Here is an 18662-nt window from a genome sequence, read left to right on the forward strand (position 1 = left end):
TAAAATGCCAATAAACATCATTTTAGTACTAGGCGGACAAGCCTTCTCAATTGATTCTTCAATGCCACAATTCTGTAAAATAAGACCCAATTTAGCATAAGCATCATCACTGCTGGAAGGAATATCACATCCAGCCAAATCATCTAAATAGTTCAAAATATCTATACCCATGTTCTGACATATAAATGCAATAGCATTTGTTGTTCGCATACATATATATGCAGCAGATCTCAACCCCATTGTTAATACACGATCGTAATACAAGTGTCCTCTCCATTTGTAACCTAAGAGATGGATGTCACCGGGGTCAACAACTAATTGTCTATAAGCCCGTTTCAGGTCCCTCTTAAACATTCTGCAACCTTGACCTTTACTCTTAATTAACATAATAAAATCATCAACCGTGGGATACGAAACTGAAATTTCATCGCCTAAATAACGATCTTTGAAAATACCAGAATTAACCGCCTCGCCCTCTGGAAAGCTCAAATCAACAATAACTCTGCGTTCTGTTGAATCCTTTTTAGGAACGGAATTTAAAGGAGATAAAGCTGAAGGACAGCTGAACGGATTTGCCTTAAATGGTCCAACAATTGCTTTATAAGAACTTTCTTTTTTCAAATATTTGGCAATATCATCTGAAAAATCAGTAGCCCCCGAATGATTACGGGAAAAAGATTACCTGAACGGGCTCCCATCGTGACCCACCGGCCATCCATACTCTAAGAAGTCACAACAACTGTAATTCTGTAACAAACTTCTTAAAAAAAGAATATTGATTTTAGAGTAAATTGGAATTCTACAACCCTGAAAATTGTACAATCCAGATTTTTTAACAATGTTATGAATAGATACAAAATTTTGCATATCATCTATACCCAAATAACTGTTACAACAAAGACTGCATTTAAGTGAATGTCTAGAACCCCATAATGTCTTTTGAAAATCAGGTAACTGAACATGTTGATTTAGTCATTCATTATGATGAGGACATGCAGACGAACATTCAGGATGATGACTTTTAAGTTTGTCTAATCTATAACAAGTGGCACAAAAATGATTAACCTCACGTTCAACACCTCTAATCAGAATTTTATGCGGTGATGTTTTTGAACATTTATTTTTCTGAAATAACGAACAATACCATAAAGTATGTGTCTTGGTCTCTTTTTTAGCCCCAAAAGAATGCTTCTTATCGAACTCTTGTTTGACATATTTAGACAAAAGAGGAACTTCCAAATTATCAGGAGTATCTTTCCAGGTTTAGTTTTCGGCTATCGACGGCAGAATGAAAAACTTAAAATTCTTTAAATCACAAGTATAAAAAGGAACCAATCAGAATGCATTGTTATGTTATAAAATTCATAACAAGTTGTATCATTAGCTGTATGTAAAGAACCGAAATAATTCGAACAGTATAAAGTCTATTTCTTTTATCTCTAGTCGCCAATTATATATTTTTAAATAATTAAAAATAGCACAAATAACAGATTTAGCACGAAGCAGTCAAATGAACTACTACGGGTTTTTTTTTCTTCTTTTTCAGTTCTAAGTAGATGGAGGTGAATGGAATTTTCTTGAACTTGCTGTGAACTTCATGCTTTGCTTAATCTTAGCTCAATTTTAGCTTTTATCATTAAGAGCTAATTAAATTTAGTTGCAGTTGACTCGGATATTATTCAAAACATACATCATTTGGTTTTGTGTGTTTTTTTTTAAATTTTAGTTCATTTATATGTTTTGGAGTTTGTGCGTTGTCCATTTTCACTCAGCTAGTAGATATAAGAAGATGTGATATGAGTGCCAATGAGACAACTCTCAATCCAAGTCAAAAATATTTTTTTTAATGTAAACCATTATAGGTCAAAGTACGGTCTTCAACGCGGAGCCTTGGCTCACACCGAACAGCAAGCTATAAAGGGCCCCAAATATAACAAGTGTAAAACCATTAAAAAAGTACACATTATTGGTTAGGGGCCAGCTGTAGACCACCTCTGTGTGTGGGGTTTACTCGCTGTGTTGAAGGCCAGTCGATGGCCTTGGGCTGTTTTCTCTTCTTTTGTCGGGTTGTTGTCTCTTTGACACCATGCACATCTCCATTCACAATTTCATCATGTTAGTAGATAGGTATTAAAAAGATCTGGTTTGGTTTATTCAATTTTGTTGCACATATCAGATATGTATTATTCATGACTTGTAGGATAGTAACATAACCTAGCTTTATTTAAATTACATTTACCTGTCTATAAATGACTGGCCTATATTCAGTGGCATCTTTCTTTTCACGAAAGATAAAGCTTTCTTAATTTCCGACAATTGAGCTTCCCTGCCCATTTCCTTTGAATTAATTCACTTACTTCAGTCTACAATAAGAAGAGAAAGTGTTCCTTCTTATATTAAACAAGATTGCACACGCTGAAATATCTCGCCTTTCTTACTGACCATTGATTTTATGTTGATAGTCCTTAATATAAAGCTTTAAGTACTACGACTATCACATAAACTTAACTGGATCCAAGAAAATTGAGGTCAAGGTCAGATAAACCAAACTGGAAATACATGTACACTTTACAATCATTTCATACACCAAATTTGCTTTGAATATATTTGATAAATTGCACAATGTTTCTAAGAAACAACATTTAACAAGGAAAATTTAACATTGATCAATGAACCATGAAAATGATGTCAAGGTCAGATGAACCCTGTCAGACAGAAATGTACACCTATTATTCATTACATGCTTTAAATATAGTTGACATATTGCATATCATATAATCTGAGAAACAAAAATAACCAGAATTTTTTTTAGATTTACCACTGAGTTCATGGTATGAAGATTATTGTCAGATAGACATACTGGTGGATATTTATTTTCCCGAGGGTATCACAAGCCCAGTAGTCAGCACTTTTTGTGCTGACATGAATTATCATTGATATTGTTATATTTTTTCAGTCCTGGTATCTATGATGAGCTTATTTATAAATTAACTGTTTACAAAAGTTTGAATTTTTTTAAATAATAAGGCTTTTCTACCTCCGGCATAGATTACCTTAGCTGTATTTAGCAACACTTTTAGGAAATTTGGATCTCAATGCTCTTCAACTTTGTACTTTATTTTGCTTTTTTAACTTTTTTGGATTCGAGCGTCACTGATGAGTCTTTTGTAGACGAAACGCGCGTCTGGCGTATATAAAAAATTTAGTCCTGGTATCTATGATGAGTTTATTTATATACACCTTACAATCATTCATACACCAAATATAGTTGACATATTGCTTTTAGTATAAGAAATACAGACCACAAAATTTTTTTTAACATTGAGCAAAGAAACGCAAAACTGAGGTCAAGATCAAATAAAACATGCCAGACTGACATGAACATCGTAAAGTATTTTTATACACGAAATATGCACACCTTACAATCATTCCATACACCAAATTAGTAGACATATTGCTTATAGTATTTGAGATATGGACTTGACCACGAAAACTTAACCTTGTTCATTGATCCTTGAAATGACATCGAAGTCAAGTGAAAACTGTATGACAGGCACGAGGACCTTCCACGGTACGCACATACTAAATATAGTTATTTTATTACTCAAAATAAAATGTAAATAAGAATACTAAAACTCTTATCTTTTTAATTAGTCACTAAACCATAAAAATGAGGCCAAAGACATATACCACTATTGTTTGCTGCAGGATGTTTTGGCGTGGTATGGTGTCATGCCCCTTTTCCGTCGTATTTTAGAACGCCCCGCCGTAATTTAACATCGGTTCTGTAATTCATATTTAAGCAAGACCATTTCGAGTTATTTCCCTTGGAATGAAAATCAAAATTTCAATGGCCGACATTTTATTGAACTTAATTGAACAGTTTTGAAGCGACAGAGTACAAATACGATTTGAGAATTTTGATCTAATAGGGACAACATCAATTTGTACCTCATCGAATTTAAAATGTAGACAATTTAAAAAGGAAACAAGCGATCGTTTGAGTTTTAATTTTACGATAACATTACCACTAATAAAATTTACGTAAACATGATGTTTGTTTATATTTCCTGTTTATACTATAAGGTCGGTCGAGACGTCGGATTGGGTGTGAATTTACCACGGCTTTCATACTGTTGTTATCTTAATATAGTGGGAGATATTATGGACATAATTGTGCAAATCGTGATACAAGCATGACATTTGGTATAAAGGTTAACTAAATGAAATTGATAAAAAATCCGCTGCTGGCCAGAAAAAAAATCAATTTTTCAAGATGGCCACCACACATTTTGGAAATGGAGTCATTACAAATTAGCCATTATTTGTTAATCCTTTGAAAGGTGTGTTATATGTAAAATCCAATGTCAGATTTGATTAAAAGCAAATAACCGTTCATAAAGTACGACTAGAAAATACATTAATGAAACTTTAGGTGACTTCCGGTTTCAAAATGCCGGCAAAAAAGTCAAAAATTTCGATTTTTATACTTTCAAGCAATTTCACAAGGGATGTAAACTCTTAAAAGATGTGTTATAGGTATAATCCAATGTTAGTTATGATAAAACGTTAAAAACAGCTCCTTAGTACGACAAAACAACACACAAAATAGTGATTTCCGTTCCAAATTGGAGGCAAATACGTAGAAAATCTTTTAATGATTTTCATCAACTTAACAAGTAATAACACTATTTGTTAAGTTAAAATGCCTAGTTTGGTTAGAAAGACAGATTGCTCGTCTTATAATTATTTGACAGTTGCCTATACAACAATCCACACAAGGAAGGCCAGAACGGTAGCATTCATGGTCACAAACACAGCTGGATATTTGCCTCCGCATTTCAAAAGTTCCTAACACGAGGATGCAACGGCAGTCAAAGAAGTCCATTTAGGTTTCCAACTGTCATTGATTCTTTCTTTCATCCAACCCCAGTGTTCATGACTTGGTACATTTACCTGTCGAATACATGAATCAGGCTGAGCTTAAACAACTCCCTCTTGATTTACTTCTCCTTTGATGTGCCCTGGAAAAGAACCTCTTGTAGGCGAAATTCACAATGCCGCTACTTCCTGGCAAACAATTCACATCGTGCCTCACTTCATACTTAAGCCAAAAAAAGTCCTTTACATCTGGAAAACCTTCCATTGTTAGCCAAGGTGACCTCTTTCCTTTCACACGACAATTCGACAAAGTGTCATATCCACTGAATGCATGGACAAAAGGAAGGGTAGCTACACAAGGACCAAACGCATTTGATATGTCACGTACAGGAAGACATCAACAGTCTTTATTCCTTCCATAACCTATCCAGAATGTGTTCTAACTAGTTTTGCGATTGCTGCAATTCTTGATACTATTACATCTGTGTCAGTATTACACTTGTCATAATCATACCGAACATGGAAAAACATTCGTGTATCTGCTTCTTCATGATTACAAGGGGTAGATAGGAAGTATCCTTATTGAAATTGCAAAGAATATTTTCACCATGAGTAACATACACATTTTTATTAGTCTCTTAAGAAACTTGAAAAATTTCGATTCGTTGTCATCTTCACAGAGAAAACAACTCCAAACCCTTGGTGTTCTACCAGAACCAACACCTTTCCATCTGGCACAAAAAAAAAAAAACTTGCCTTTGTCTTGTCACAGCCTTGAAATTATTCATTTAGTAAACATCAAATACAACGTCTACTCTTGAATACTTATCGATGCAAGATTATATGTAAGGCAGTATGACATTATTTGCATAATCATCAACTATGTTTGCCCAACTTTGTGACCTGGAATGAACCATTGCTGCCCAACCGACGATAAATGCATCCGAATTTGGATCAGCAAATCGCAGAATGTTTCAAGTAAACCCATTTGCAGGATTTATTACCACTATTTCAAGAAACATTCTGCGATAAAGACGGAGTGGCAGTTTGGTTTTTATGGATAAAGAAATATTCCAAGTAAAAGTGTCTACTGTGACAAGACATGAAAAGTCTAGAAAAGTTTCCCAATCATTTTTATGGTTCTCTAGCTATGTTTTTGACAAAGACGTTTCCAGTGTCATTTTGCGGCCAAAATAGGAAGTTGTTATTTTTTATTTGGTTATAAAAAGCAGGTTCTCTTTCGTTTTGCATTTGCTTCAAAAGATCTTCGTATTGTTTGGAACAATATCTTGGAGTTTATTTACATATCTTACCTGTTCAAAAGTTATTCAAAAATAAAAATAAAGTTAGGAATATAGCTGCTATAGATTTTAATTGTACAAAAAATAAACAACGTTTCAATAAATAAAATAAAAAACACAGGATGAAACAGAGATGAACAGCAGAAGAATAATTGTATAGCAAGTTGGTATATTCAATTAAATCCCTATCAATTACAGTACCTTTGTATCAATGTAAAAGTGCCATAAAGTGTAGTCCGACGTGCAAGGGTGCCCTTAAAGTGTATTCAATCGCGTGTGCCCTCTGAGAATAAAATTACTCTGCACTTTTCAAAAGTTGCAAGAAACACTATACCACAACAAAACTAGCTCACTGTACAGGTATCACTTACATTTGTATCCATATAACAAAATAAATATTCTTTAAACAAGAATATTTTTGCAGCACCTTTTTCATTTGGATACTACAACTTTTTAGATAATTAGAACATTTTAAGTAAATGTTCATATCCACTAGAAATATCATCAGTTGACTTTTGCAGCAATTATGAGTCTTTGAAGCATGCTCACAAAGGGCATCATTGCATATCATTTGCATACTGGTCAAAACTTTTTTTTATTTTGACCAGCTTTGGAGAAGACATTTCCAAGAACTAATAAAAAATAATACAGAAGTTTACTTTCTAGCCCATCTAGACCCAAGCATCATATAAGGCATTGTCATTACTTAAAACCATTAAATATTTTCTAATCTGAGAAACAATTTCGACATTTAAATGAACTCTTTTACTAATGATACTGGGAAGATCAACCACAAAGTAACATAAATAGAACCATTCAAATAATACATGCATGCATGTTCTCAGATACCATCTCCCATACAAAAAATCACATCATGCAGAAAGAAACCTAATATGTTCCTCTTTTACATGTTCTAGCTACAAATGTATCCAAAATCAAAGATGTGGAACTAATTTTATCATGATTATTTGGAAATCAATGCAATTAGGTTCTCCTCCATGACAGTCTTGAACATTACAACTAAATATTAAATTAAAAACACTGCTATTGTTTAGTGTTTGGCTCAGGTTGGCTGTCATTGTGCAACACAGTTTAGTGTAGAACCCTGCGGGGAAAAAAAACCAGAGAAGTCTCTTTGTCTGAAAACACTGTCAAACATTCAAACATACTATTTTCAATGATTCCAAAAGCCCTTCCACTGTTAGTTCGGTATAATAAAACAATTGTGGCCCCTTAGAATCGATGAATATCCAAAATTGTCAACCCTTAAAAATTATTTCAATTCGGCTGTGCCCTCAGTGAAATAACCTTCTCGTGTTGACAATTTTGAATATTCACCTCTTCTACGGGCCATAATTGTATAATATTGCTTTATCAACATCTGCAGGAAGTTATTTGATAGATTATAATACATTTAAATTTTCGAAAACAAGTGACCAAAGAATATGCCTGATCTTTCCTTCTCCTTTGCTTGAAGTACTGGTCATATAAGTTCTACATTTTAGGATTTACGGAAGACACCTCCCATTCAATTTTCAGAATTGTTTGCTTTGTCGTGGCAGAAGTACGGGACTTTAAACGTTAGCTAACACCATTTTTCATATATCACAATATTTCACCATTTTTCATATTTCGCATACTAACTCGAGTGCGACTGATCTGTTTTGCATTTAACTTCTATAATTGTTTGGGATGATAAAAGAAAGCTTCTTTTCGATTTTTATAAATTTTCTGTGTTCTTATTACATTGTTGATGGACACAAATTGTCAGATCTGACGCATACTTTATGGCCTAGAGGTATCCTTACGCATGTCTTTTTTGTTTATTTGCCTCTGATTAAATGCCAGCTAAATATCACAGTTTTTCTTTCGTCTTTGTCACATCTACTTTTTAACGTCCCTCGTGAGCTTCATATTACAATGTATTAATAAACGACGATTTAGACGCAAGAAATTTATAATGTGTTATTTCAAATCATTTCGTTTCTATAAAATTATTATTATATTCAATTTGTCTTTTATAGACTCATTAGATGAAGCATGCAGAAAAAAACTTTGAAGTAAGTGACGAGAATCTATTTTCAGAGTGTAAAGATGAAAATCAATTTTGACTTTTCTATTTAGAACAAACAACACAGTTAACCTGATGGTTGTTATGGTATGGTGGACACGGTAGAGGTCCACATTTAAAACCAACAACATACAACATGAGGCCACCTTCACTCTTTTCTCCAGAGGAAACATACTCTGGATTCTTGTCCACACAGATATAAGACGAGGCAGTATCACCTTCATGACCGCCACCAAGAAGACCATTATATTCTTCTATCCAACCGGAGTAGCAAGAATGTCGTCCAGGTATCATAATTGAAGATGAGGTATAGGTATTTCTACATACTGCACATGGAACATCATTATATGCTGAATCATGAGCAAATCCGTTAACTTGATATTCAGCTCCGAAGAGTAAACTCCAGCTGCTTGTATATGACATGTTAGATAGTTCAGGATCTTTAGGTAGACACAGGGTATTAGCTGGTCCTCCATAACGAGTGGTATAAGCGATATGATTATAACGCTGTCCAGCAGCATATCCTGATAAAAAATATTAAATACTAAAATAATTTTAGTAAGCGTCTCAGATTAATTTTTAACAATAATACCGTCAACACTTAACAAACCACGTAAAATAAATATCGAAATGGGTTCAAACAATATATCTAAAAATTCACTACTTTTTTTTTCAATTTATGGACATCTCTGCCTCCTCTTTTCTTTATTTTCGATAAAGTTTGAATAATTTTCGGCAATACACAAAATCAATCAAAGCGTTTAATTAAGACGACGACGCCGTGTTTAGATTAAAAACCATGTTGATGGGATAGTTATTTCGTAATATCTCATGAGGTTCATGTGTCGTGTACTTTCTACTTACAACATTTACCATATTTAACTTAGGATAATGGAGTTGAAACTTCATTCTATCAAACGTTAAAGTCCGCAAGTCTATAAGCGCAAATATTTATTGTCAATAAACTTTTAACAATAACATGAATAAGTTTGTGACAAATTATATAAACATACATAAATTACATTTCACAAACAAAACCATACGAAAACATATCTCATAAAACATAAAAAGCAAAAAGGCAAAAGAATCTATTTATATATATATTTGTATACATAAATCAAGAGTCCCCTGTCCTCAGTTCTAATGCCTGTTTAAAAAAGGACCCTACTTCTTTTGAGGTTGATTGGCAAAGAAGATTTTTAATTTTCTCATTTTCTTGCCAGGACATAAAATCTGGCATATGTTAAACTATATTTCCTATAAAGTTATCTCTTAGTTTAGAATTTTTTCTACAGTATGAAATAAAATGAGCTTCATCCTCTATGTATTACAGGATGTGCATATGCGTTTTTTTTCTTTAGGTATTTTTAAATGTCTTCCTTTTTCTATCATTAAATTATGGTCGCAACTTCTCATTTTTGTTATGTTCCTTCTCTTTTCAGAAGACTTACAGTTTAATTAATTTTCCATACTAAATTTTGCTTCAAACTTTTATATCAATACAATTTACTTTTTTTATCTATATTTTCAAATTTTGTTCAAATATATTTTTGTAGAAATAAAAAAAAATGGTGTTTTAAGGGGTTTTTTTTAACAACTTTGAGTATTACTAATTTATTTTTTGTTTCTCCTCAAGAATGGATACTTCCATGTTTACCTCCTACAAAATATCTTTAATATATGTAAACTAGGTATAGCAACCTGATTCATTCAAACTAGAAAGTAAAAATGATTCATATAATAATGGATTAATTTCATAAGCGATGGCATATGTGATCAGATATTGATAGTTTCAAAGTTTTAAAGTCTTTAAACTTCTAACACTTCATGAGAAACTGCAAAATATGTCCAAAAAGCCTCATTTTGAGTACTGGTCATTAATATCGGATAACATATTATATTGATTACGGGTTTGACGTTATATAAAATGTTTTACCCCGCCACATTTGGTACATTTGGTACGTGCCTGGCCCAAGTCAGAACACTGTAGTTCTGAGCTTGTCGTTGGTTCATGTCTATCATATTCGTGTTCTTTTTTTAAAAAGCTTAAATTAGTATGGTATGGGTTTTTATAATTTATGAAGCCATAGTGTTGCCTATTAATTTTTAACATGTTTACCTATTAGGTTTGTGTGTTTTGTTAACTCATTGTTCTCAATACAGTGAAATGTTAAGCGACTGCGATACAAATCTGGGAGGTTCAGCTAAAAAAACAGGTTTACTCCACCATGTTCTTCATATGGAAATGCCTGTATCTAGTCAGGAATATAACAGTTATTTTTCATTCGTTTGAACGTTTGAATTTGCCATTTGCTTAGGGAATTTCTGTTTTGAATTTGCCTCGGAGTTCGGTTTTTTTGTTATTTATTTTTTGAAATCCACTGCATGTGAACTTTGATGGATAGCTATATTTGTCTCATTATCATCACATCGAAGTCGAAGGGTACTTTAGGTTTCAATCCGTCCGGTCTGTCTATCTATTTATTAACACTTAAAAATATACACAAAAGGATCGTTGGACACACAATCAGTGTTATCTATACTATTAAACGAGAAGACCTCATTTTTGGTGTCGCTTCTCTTCTTTCCACAATAAATTAATCAGCACGCCTCTGTGTCCTATAGGTACAGTGCATAGTCGCATTTGTCATCCATTCATATGATTATTCAGATTGAGTTATTTTAGGAGAAAAACGAGAAAAAAGGCATCCGGGTATTGTCCCGTCATTGGACGAAATTTTAAGTCAGATTAGACTTCCGGTTTGCTTTTTTCTGTATACTTTGAACATACGTATACTACGAGTAAAGTGTATTTTCAGAATTTTATCTGCTATCATTTTCAAGTTTACTATCCACGGCGGTCACAGAGTTTATTAAATAGAGAGGGTCTGTATACTATATCAATGATAACCATGGATCGATTAGTAAACTTAGAATTGAAAGTAAATACGCTTTATTTATATAGTTATGAATGTTCATAATATACAGATAAGCGCTAAAATTATTCATGTGAACTTTTGATTCTTTTTCTGAAATTCTCAAGTCATTAAATCTTTTACAAAATTCATTGATTACAAAAAAAAGAAGATGTGGTATGATTGCCATGTTGAGACAACTCTCCACAAGAGACCAAAATGACACAGAAATTAACAATTATAGGTTACCGTACGGCCTTCAACAAAGCCCATACCGCATACTCAGCTTCAAAAGGCCCCGAAATGACAATGTAAAACAATGCAAACGAGAAAACTAGCAGCCTTATTCATGTACAAAAAATGAACGAAAAACAAATATGTAACACATAAACAAACGACAACCACTGAATTACAGGCTCCTTACTTAAATAAATGTTCATAACATACTAAATGTATGTTCATATTGAAATTGATAGAAAACCAAATATTGGGAACTTTGGAAATAAAGGTGGAGGGTAAAAAAAACACATTTTCCTGTCCCCAATAACCTATGACTTATGATACTTTTGCTGAAATTCTCCAGTCATTCTGTATTTAACAAAATTCTTCCAACAGCACTTTACATACTGATACTTTAAACTACGCTCTGAATGCCCGCGATTTCGCGGGTGTGTTCTAGTATCTATTAATTGAACAGCATTACACATACAATACTAAAGAAAAATTTCTGTGGTTAATGACAAATGAAGATAGAAACATTATTTTTAATCAATTTAGATAATTTTCTAGTAAAGAGCTTTGATAAAAGAGTAAACTATTGTCTTGTCTTAATAATAAACATAAGTAATTCATTTATGCACTGATTTGTATACATTGCAATATATATATATATTTAAATATAGTACATTTAAAAAAAACAATTTTGATGTGTATTCTCCCAAGCTGCAACACACGGAAAAAAGGGTTTACCATTATAAAGATTATTTATATAAAAATATTATATATTCTAACAATGTGTAATCTGATTTGATATGTATGCTGTCAAATTTATCTTATCTTATCTATCATACATCGTCAGCTTATATTCAAAAGAATACCAAAGCGATAAATCTCAAAAATTCAAACTCGAAAGGCGTTGGAAATACTAGTATTAACTCACAACTGGTATTTACTCTAGATATGCAGCTCACTAGAGTAATTTCTATAAACAGATATTAAATATGCTACATTATACGCTTATACTAAAGTACCTGTTTAATTCAACCAAACCCGAAATCATGACAATACTGCCTCGTGTTTGTCACCGACATAAAGGGAGTGGGTCAAAAATTATCACGGAGATCTTTTCATTAAATTTTATTAGTAGTTCATGTAAGGTTCTTTCTTTTTTGCCTGTTTTTAACGATTACCGATCATGATCTCGGAACAATAAAAAAAAATTGTCGCTTGCACTATACGGACAACTTGTACTTTATAGCCATTTAGTATTTCTTGCTGGGGTGGAGTACATCATATGTTTCAATTTTTTTTTTTTTTTTGTACTTCTGTTTTATTAGTTTTGCTTTGTGTATGTTATCAAAGATCTTGTCTAGGTTTATATTCAATAATAAAAGATTTTTCTCTGTAAATGCATAAAAAACACAGAAATTACCCGAATAAACAAGTTCAGTATTTGTGCCTTCACACTGAGTTCTTCCCCATCGAATATATGTAGATCCATGATCTGCAAATAAATGGAAAGAAATTTTAAAAGCATACGTAAATGGGGCTTTTAAAAAAAAATGAAAACTGGAAAATGAAAAACAAAATGTCGATAAATAAGTAATTTAATTGTACAAGTTGAGAAATAAGTAATTTAACTGTACATATCAATACTTTACCATCAGTACAAGTAAAATACAAATTATGATTCCTTAAACTGAACGGTAAGAGTGACAACAACTCTGTAAAAGTTAACATGGTGTGATGTTCCTTTCCTAAGGCTCTACCATGCTTAGATTTTAACTGTATAAAATATTACAAGCCGTTTTTTAAATATTCACACATGTCCACTGCGTAACGATATATATCCCCTATGAAATGGATTGTGTACCCTTCAAAACGAAGTGTTGCGTATTTACATGTTAGCAGACATTGTTGTAACACCCTGTTTTTTTATGACAGTTATTGTCAATTTGTTCTGATGTGTTTGTTGTTTCCTGTAATTAGTTAATACTTCAGTTTTATCATATATCTTTTGTATAGTCATTTTATAAAATTTACTGTTTGCAAAAGTATAAATTATTCTAAATAATAGGGATGTTCTGGTACCTAACAGAAAACCCTGGCCGTTTTTGGCACAACTTTTTTGAACTTTTGGTCCTCGATGCTGTTCAACTTTGTACTTGTTTCGGCTTTCAAACTTTTGTATCTGGGCGTCACTAGTAAGTCTTGTGTGGACAAAATGCACTTCTGGCGTATTAAAATTTAAAACTTGTTGCCTTTTGTTAGCTATTATTCGCGTGTTTCTTTGTCAATTATGTTCTCTATGTATTTATATTGTAGTCCTGTAATTTTGTGTTGTCATTTTAATGTTATATTTCACATGGCCATAAAAAGGGAGGTTTGGCATGCCACAAAACCAGGTTCCACCCACCATTTTTGCCTTCAAAAATGTCCTGTACCAAGTCAGGAATATGGCCATGGTTTTATTATAGTTCGTTTCTGTGTGTTTTACAGTTTAACTTTGTGTTTCCGTTGTATCGTTTGTTTTCTCTTATTTTTGAGTGTGAATTCACATTACTATAAGATGTTTCACGGTACTTATCTATCCCAAATTCATGTATTTGGTTTTGATGTTATACGTGTTATTCTCATAGGAATTTGTCTGATGCTTAGTCCGTTTCTGTGTGTGTTACATTTTAATGTTGTGTCGTTGTTCTCTTATATTTAATGCGTTTCCCTCAGTTTTAGTTTATTACCTCGATTTTGTTTTTTGTCCATAGATTTATGAGTTTTGAATAGCGGTATACTACTGTTGCCTTTATTCATCAGTGATGCCCAGAATAAAATAGTTAAAAAGCCAAACAAGTATAAAGTTGAACAGCAGTGAGAACAGCAAATTCCAAAAAATTGTGCCAAATTCGGCTTCAAGCTTGCATGTATATACCAATGAGGAGGGGCAATAGGGGGTCCGTTAACATGTTGACAACACCTCGATTTCGGCAAAAACAGTTAACAAAAAATGCAAAAATGCTATTACATGTAACAGTTTACAAAGTGGGTTAAAAACAGATAACAGCTTAAATTGATCTCAGATAACAGTTAACAAAACCTTGAAAGGGGTCATAACAGGTTAACACAAAAAGGTTTTGCGCCTTCACCAATAGCTAATGTAACTTTAACAAACCAGGATAAATAAATGTTAAGATAGTTCCATACTATATTTATTATAAACTGTATGTAAGTTTGTCTTCGTTCTTTTTTTCTAGTTAGTAATAGTTATATGAAATGTGTGTTTTTTGCACAAGTAATGTTTTGACCTTATTTTAGACTTACCCTGCCTTGTAGCCATTTTAGATTCCAGATTCAATACCTTTTGAGTTAGCAGTTGGTTTTGCTGTTCTAAATTTGCCAAACGAGCAATAGCATCTGGGTCATTTAACAAGAGACGTTTGTTTTCATGACCTAAGGCACATCCAACACATAATGCCAACGTTAACAAATAAAAGTAATTCATTTCATTGGTTCTTTAAAAGACTTCATGAGACCTTACAAGTATTAGTTTATCACGTTTAAACATCGAAGATAAGACTTGTGAATGGAAGTGCAAAGTTTAGTTAGATCACTTGTTGAACTTATATCATTCATAAAACAAGATTAAACCACACTTTTAAATTCAGAAACATCATATCATAAGGAACATGCGTACTAAGTTCCAAGTTAAGTGAACCTCAACATCGTCAAAATCAACCTTGACCAAAAACTTTAACCTGAAAACATGACACTTGGTGGGGCATAACAATCCAATTGTCCTATTAACCAAAGCGATATATATTTGTATAAAAATATCAGAGTCAGTATGACAAAAGTGTGAACTATTATAGACTCATACAATTTTTTAAAGCAACTGTCATGTACATGTCAACAGCTGCGATATCCGTTTTAAAATTTTATCCTCAATGCTCTTCAACTTTGTACTTTATTTTACCTTTTAAACTTTTTTGGATTCGAGCGCCACTGATCAGTCTTTTGTAGACAAAACGCGCGTCTGGCATCAGTATAAATTTTTATCCTGGTGTGTATAATGAGTTTGTTCACATATTATCCTGAATATGTTTCCTTTAAAAATCCATCTTTTTTTTTCCTGTTGGCTTTTTCTAAGTTTGACAGGGTTATTGGTCAAGATATCTTAACAACAGGAAAATTAGAAAAAAAAAGAGTGTCGAATTCAACGTACGTATTATAGATACATCATACAGAATTATATATATTGTGTGTGTTTACTCAGATAATCATTTGGTATTTTTGTATGGGGTTTGTTCGTTTTCTTCATGTTTTGATTTCCTTACGTTATAGAAAATAAGAGTAGCAATTTCATTCGAAAACTTTTATTTAAAACAGCTCGTTCGTGCTATGGAAGCTAAATGAGATTGGCATTCAGGAAGACATCATTCTGAACAACTAAAGGACCAAAAAGTATAGCAAAATCAGGCATGAGTTGATAGTAATCTCATAATAGATGAACGATTTGAAATTTTCTGGTAGAATTATTTCTAGTAGACAAACACACACTGTATGACGAATTAAAGCAGGTGAAACCAATGATTTTATATTTAGAATTGGATTTGAACATATCATGACACAACTATATATATCTTTATGTAAATCTTACGATTCCGTTATAAATATATTGAATTGATATTTTGATAAATTAGATGTCCGTTGTTCAAATAGAAATATTTCAACTCACGTTCTTATCGCACACATTGAAACCAAGTTTTATTGATTTAGAAAATGATTTTGACTAAAATTCTAAAATATAAAATGATTTTAGAATGTTCATTTGTCTACGTCCTAAGTACGTTTCAAATGTTTTAATTTTTTAATCTCTTAATGTGTCGGCCTTAAATCAAGGCTGACACATAAATACAGAAATACTCCATTTATTGAGATCAACAGCAGTATTTGGTGAGGTTCGTGTTGCTCAGACTAGTTGTTTGTGAATTTTTTTTGTCGGTTGGTCCTTTTTATTTTATAGCCATGGCGTTGTCAAGTTATGTTCAAATTATGAGTTTAAATGGGTCTCTGGTATAATTGCGTCTCTTTGACAGCTGAACTTTTGTTTGTCCTTCATTTAGTGATAAAACAAAGGAAAATATGATTTTTTTTAAATATCTTCTATTTTTATGTATGTTTTTTATCGGGTCCGATTTGATAATGTAACATCTAACAAAGTCTTCCTAATTTTTTTTTTTGTAATAGTATTCCTCTCATACCGGTGATGGAGGACGTTTCAAACTTGCAGTGAGATTTTTTTGGCTCCATATTGTTACTTGTAAAATTATTTAAATGGATTACTCTGGTTTGATTTTGTTATGAAATAGTTATGAATAGTTTGTTTCTATGTATGTTGGCGTTTGATTTTAAAAGAACTTTGAATTTTGGGTCCTCATTGCTCTTCAACTTTGTACTTGTTTATGGTTTTTAACTATTTTGATCTGAGCATCATGATGAGTCTTTTGTAGACGAAACGCGCGTCTGGCATATCAAATTATAAGTCTGGTACCTGTGATAACTTTTTTGTTGCACTTCAGTGTTTCTAGCGTTCCGTTGTTTTCAATAGTTCATGTGTTTCCCTCGGTTTCAGTTTGTAACCCGGATTGTCTTGCTCTCAATCGATATCTGACTTTAGAAGTTCAGCATTATGATATTGTTGCCTTTATGTATTGCAGATATTTATCTTGATGGTGAATACAAGATTTCATTTGAGACGTTTTAGACACCAAATCCACGTATTTTAGTTCTTTATATTCCTCCTGGCATGTAGCTTTCATATGACTTAACTGTGTTTGCAACTGGTTAAGTCGTTCTCAATTTGACAAGCGAGCACCTACAAAATATAAGTTATTCAACAAGAGACGTACATAAAAAAAACTCAAGAAATATCAATGTAAACAAATGAAAGTACACCATTTCATTCGTTTTGAAAGATTTGACGAGAACTTACTGCTATTAGTTTATCAACTTTATAGATCGAAGATAAGATTAATTTAGGACACTGCACAGTTTAATCCGATCACTCATATTATTCACCAAACATTGATTACACAACACTCAAAACTAATCTTTGTTTTAGAATTAGTGATTTTTCGAAAGTATATAGAATCAATATAACATTTTTTCCTCATTCGCGATTTTTGTGATAAAAAAAGTATTAATAAAACAACAAACATAAGTGATGCTCTAATGTATAAATATGGATTTGCTTCGGACGCACAAAATTGTTTAACAGTGTTGTTTTCATCTTTGCACACTTGCCTTGATACTATTATCATATTTAATTGCAAAGAAAAAGAAACTTTTCTTAAAAAATTCATTGCTTTAATCAGTTTAACAGATTAGAAATATATAATGGGTAATGAATAAATACTACATCATATGCAGTTTGTGTGTACATGTATGTATGTGTATTTAAATAACCTGAGAATAATATTTTTCTTCAGGTAAAGTGATAAGTGAGCGATTGATTTGTCTCCCAAGAAATTTGAAGTTCCTAGTGAATAAACTTTACAGAAAACAAGAGCGATTGTATCTATGCAATGGGACAAGTGAACAGACAAAATTTTAAAAGTCTTGAAAAAGAGGAAATCACTCAGTGGACAATTTTCCTTTTTCGCGATACTGCTACTATGGATATTGAATTTTCGCGAGGGCATACAGTAACGTTGTGCACTTTTAATGACAACACGACATTACACCTAAAACGGAATTTAACGTCGATTTATACAATTTGTAAGTTTCATTCAGTGTTCTTATATGTTGTTGGTTGATGCCGTCTCTGTTATGTTTATGATGTCTTTTTACCATGAATTACATTGTAACGAAAGTTTTGGAGATTGTTTTAGCAATTTTTTACTCTAAAGACAATAGCAATCAAAACCAAGGAGTAAAACTAAGACTCACAAAACCAAAGGACATTTACATCAACAGTTATAAATAATAATTAAGAAACAACACGAACTCCACTTAAAACAGGGAGTAAAATCAGGTGCTCCAGAAGGGTAACCATTTCCTGCACCGTATACGGCACCCGTCGTGTTATTTCTTTGTTCAGTTCGAATTCACATTAAATATTGTATTGTCGTAAATGGGGCCCCTTGGTAAATAATGAAGGAATGAAAAATGGAAGTAAACGGTTTTCCATAGATAAGTTAATACAAAATTCTAGATGTACAAAACATTAATAACAGGCTGCTAAAATTTCATGATGGTTATCATCTGTCATTGACATTG

At 32.4% G+C, this 18662-nt stretch overlaps 1 protein-coding gene across 2 annotated transcripts in view; it reads right to left on the reverse strand.

The window, feature by feature from the left end:
* The window catches only part of LOC143074666 (uncharacterized), a 127078-nt gene extending 112146 nt beyond the window's left edge, over positions 1-14932 (reverse strand). The window contains exons 1-3 of one of the 2 annotated variants that reach the window (XM_076250013.1): positions 14706-14932; positions 12820-12891; positions 8211-8777 (exon numbers count right to left, since the gene is read on the reverse strand). In XM_076250013.1, the coding sequence (XP_076106128.1) occupies positions 8299-8777; positions 12820-12891; positions 14706-14886 (732 nt within the window). In that variant the 5' untranslated portion in view covers positions 14887-14932 and the 3' untranslated portion in view covers positions 8211-8298. Of the gene's footprint in view, positions 1-8210; positions 8778-12819; positions 12892-14705 lie in introns of those variants that run through there. The other variant, XR_012977996.1, reaches the window with a different exon arrangement.
* Positions 14933-18662: the final 3730 nt, after the last annotated feature.

The sequence above is a fragment of the Mytilus galloprovincialis genome, chromosome 5 (assembly GCF_965363235.1).
Source record: "Mytilus galloprovincialis chromosome 5, xbMytGall1.hap1.1, whole genome shotgun sequence".
In the NCBI taxonomy this organism is placed as follows: Eukaryota; Metazoa; Mollusca; class Bivalvia; order Mytilida; family Mytilidae; genus Mytilus; species Mytilus galloprovincialis.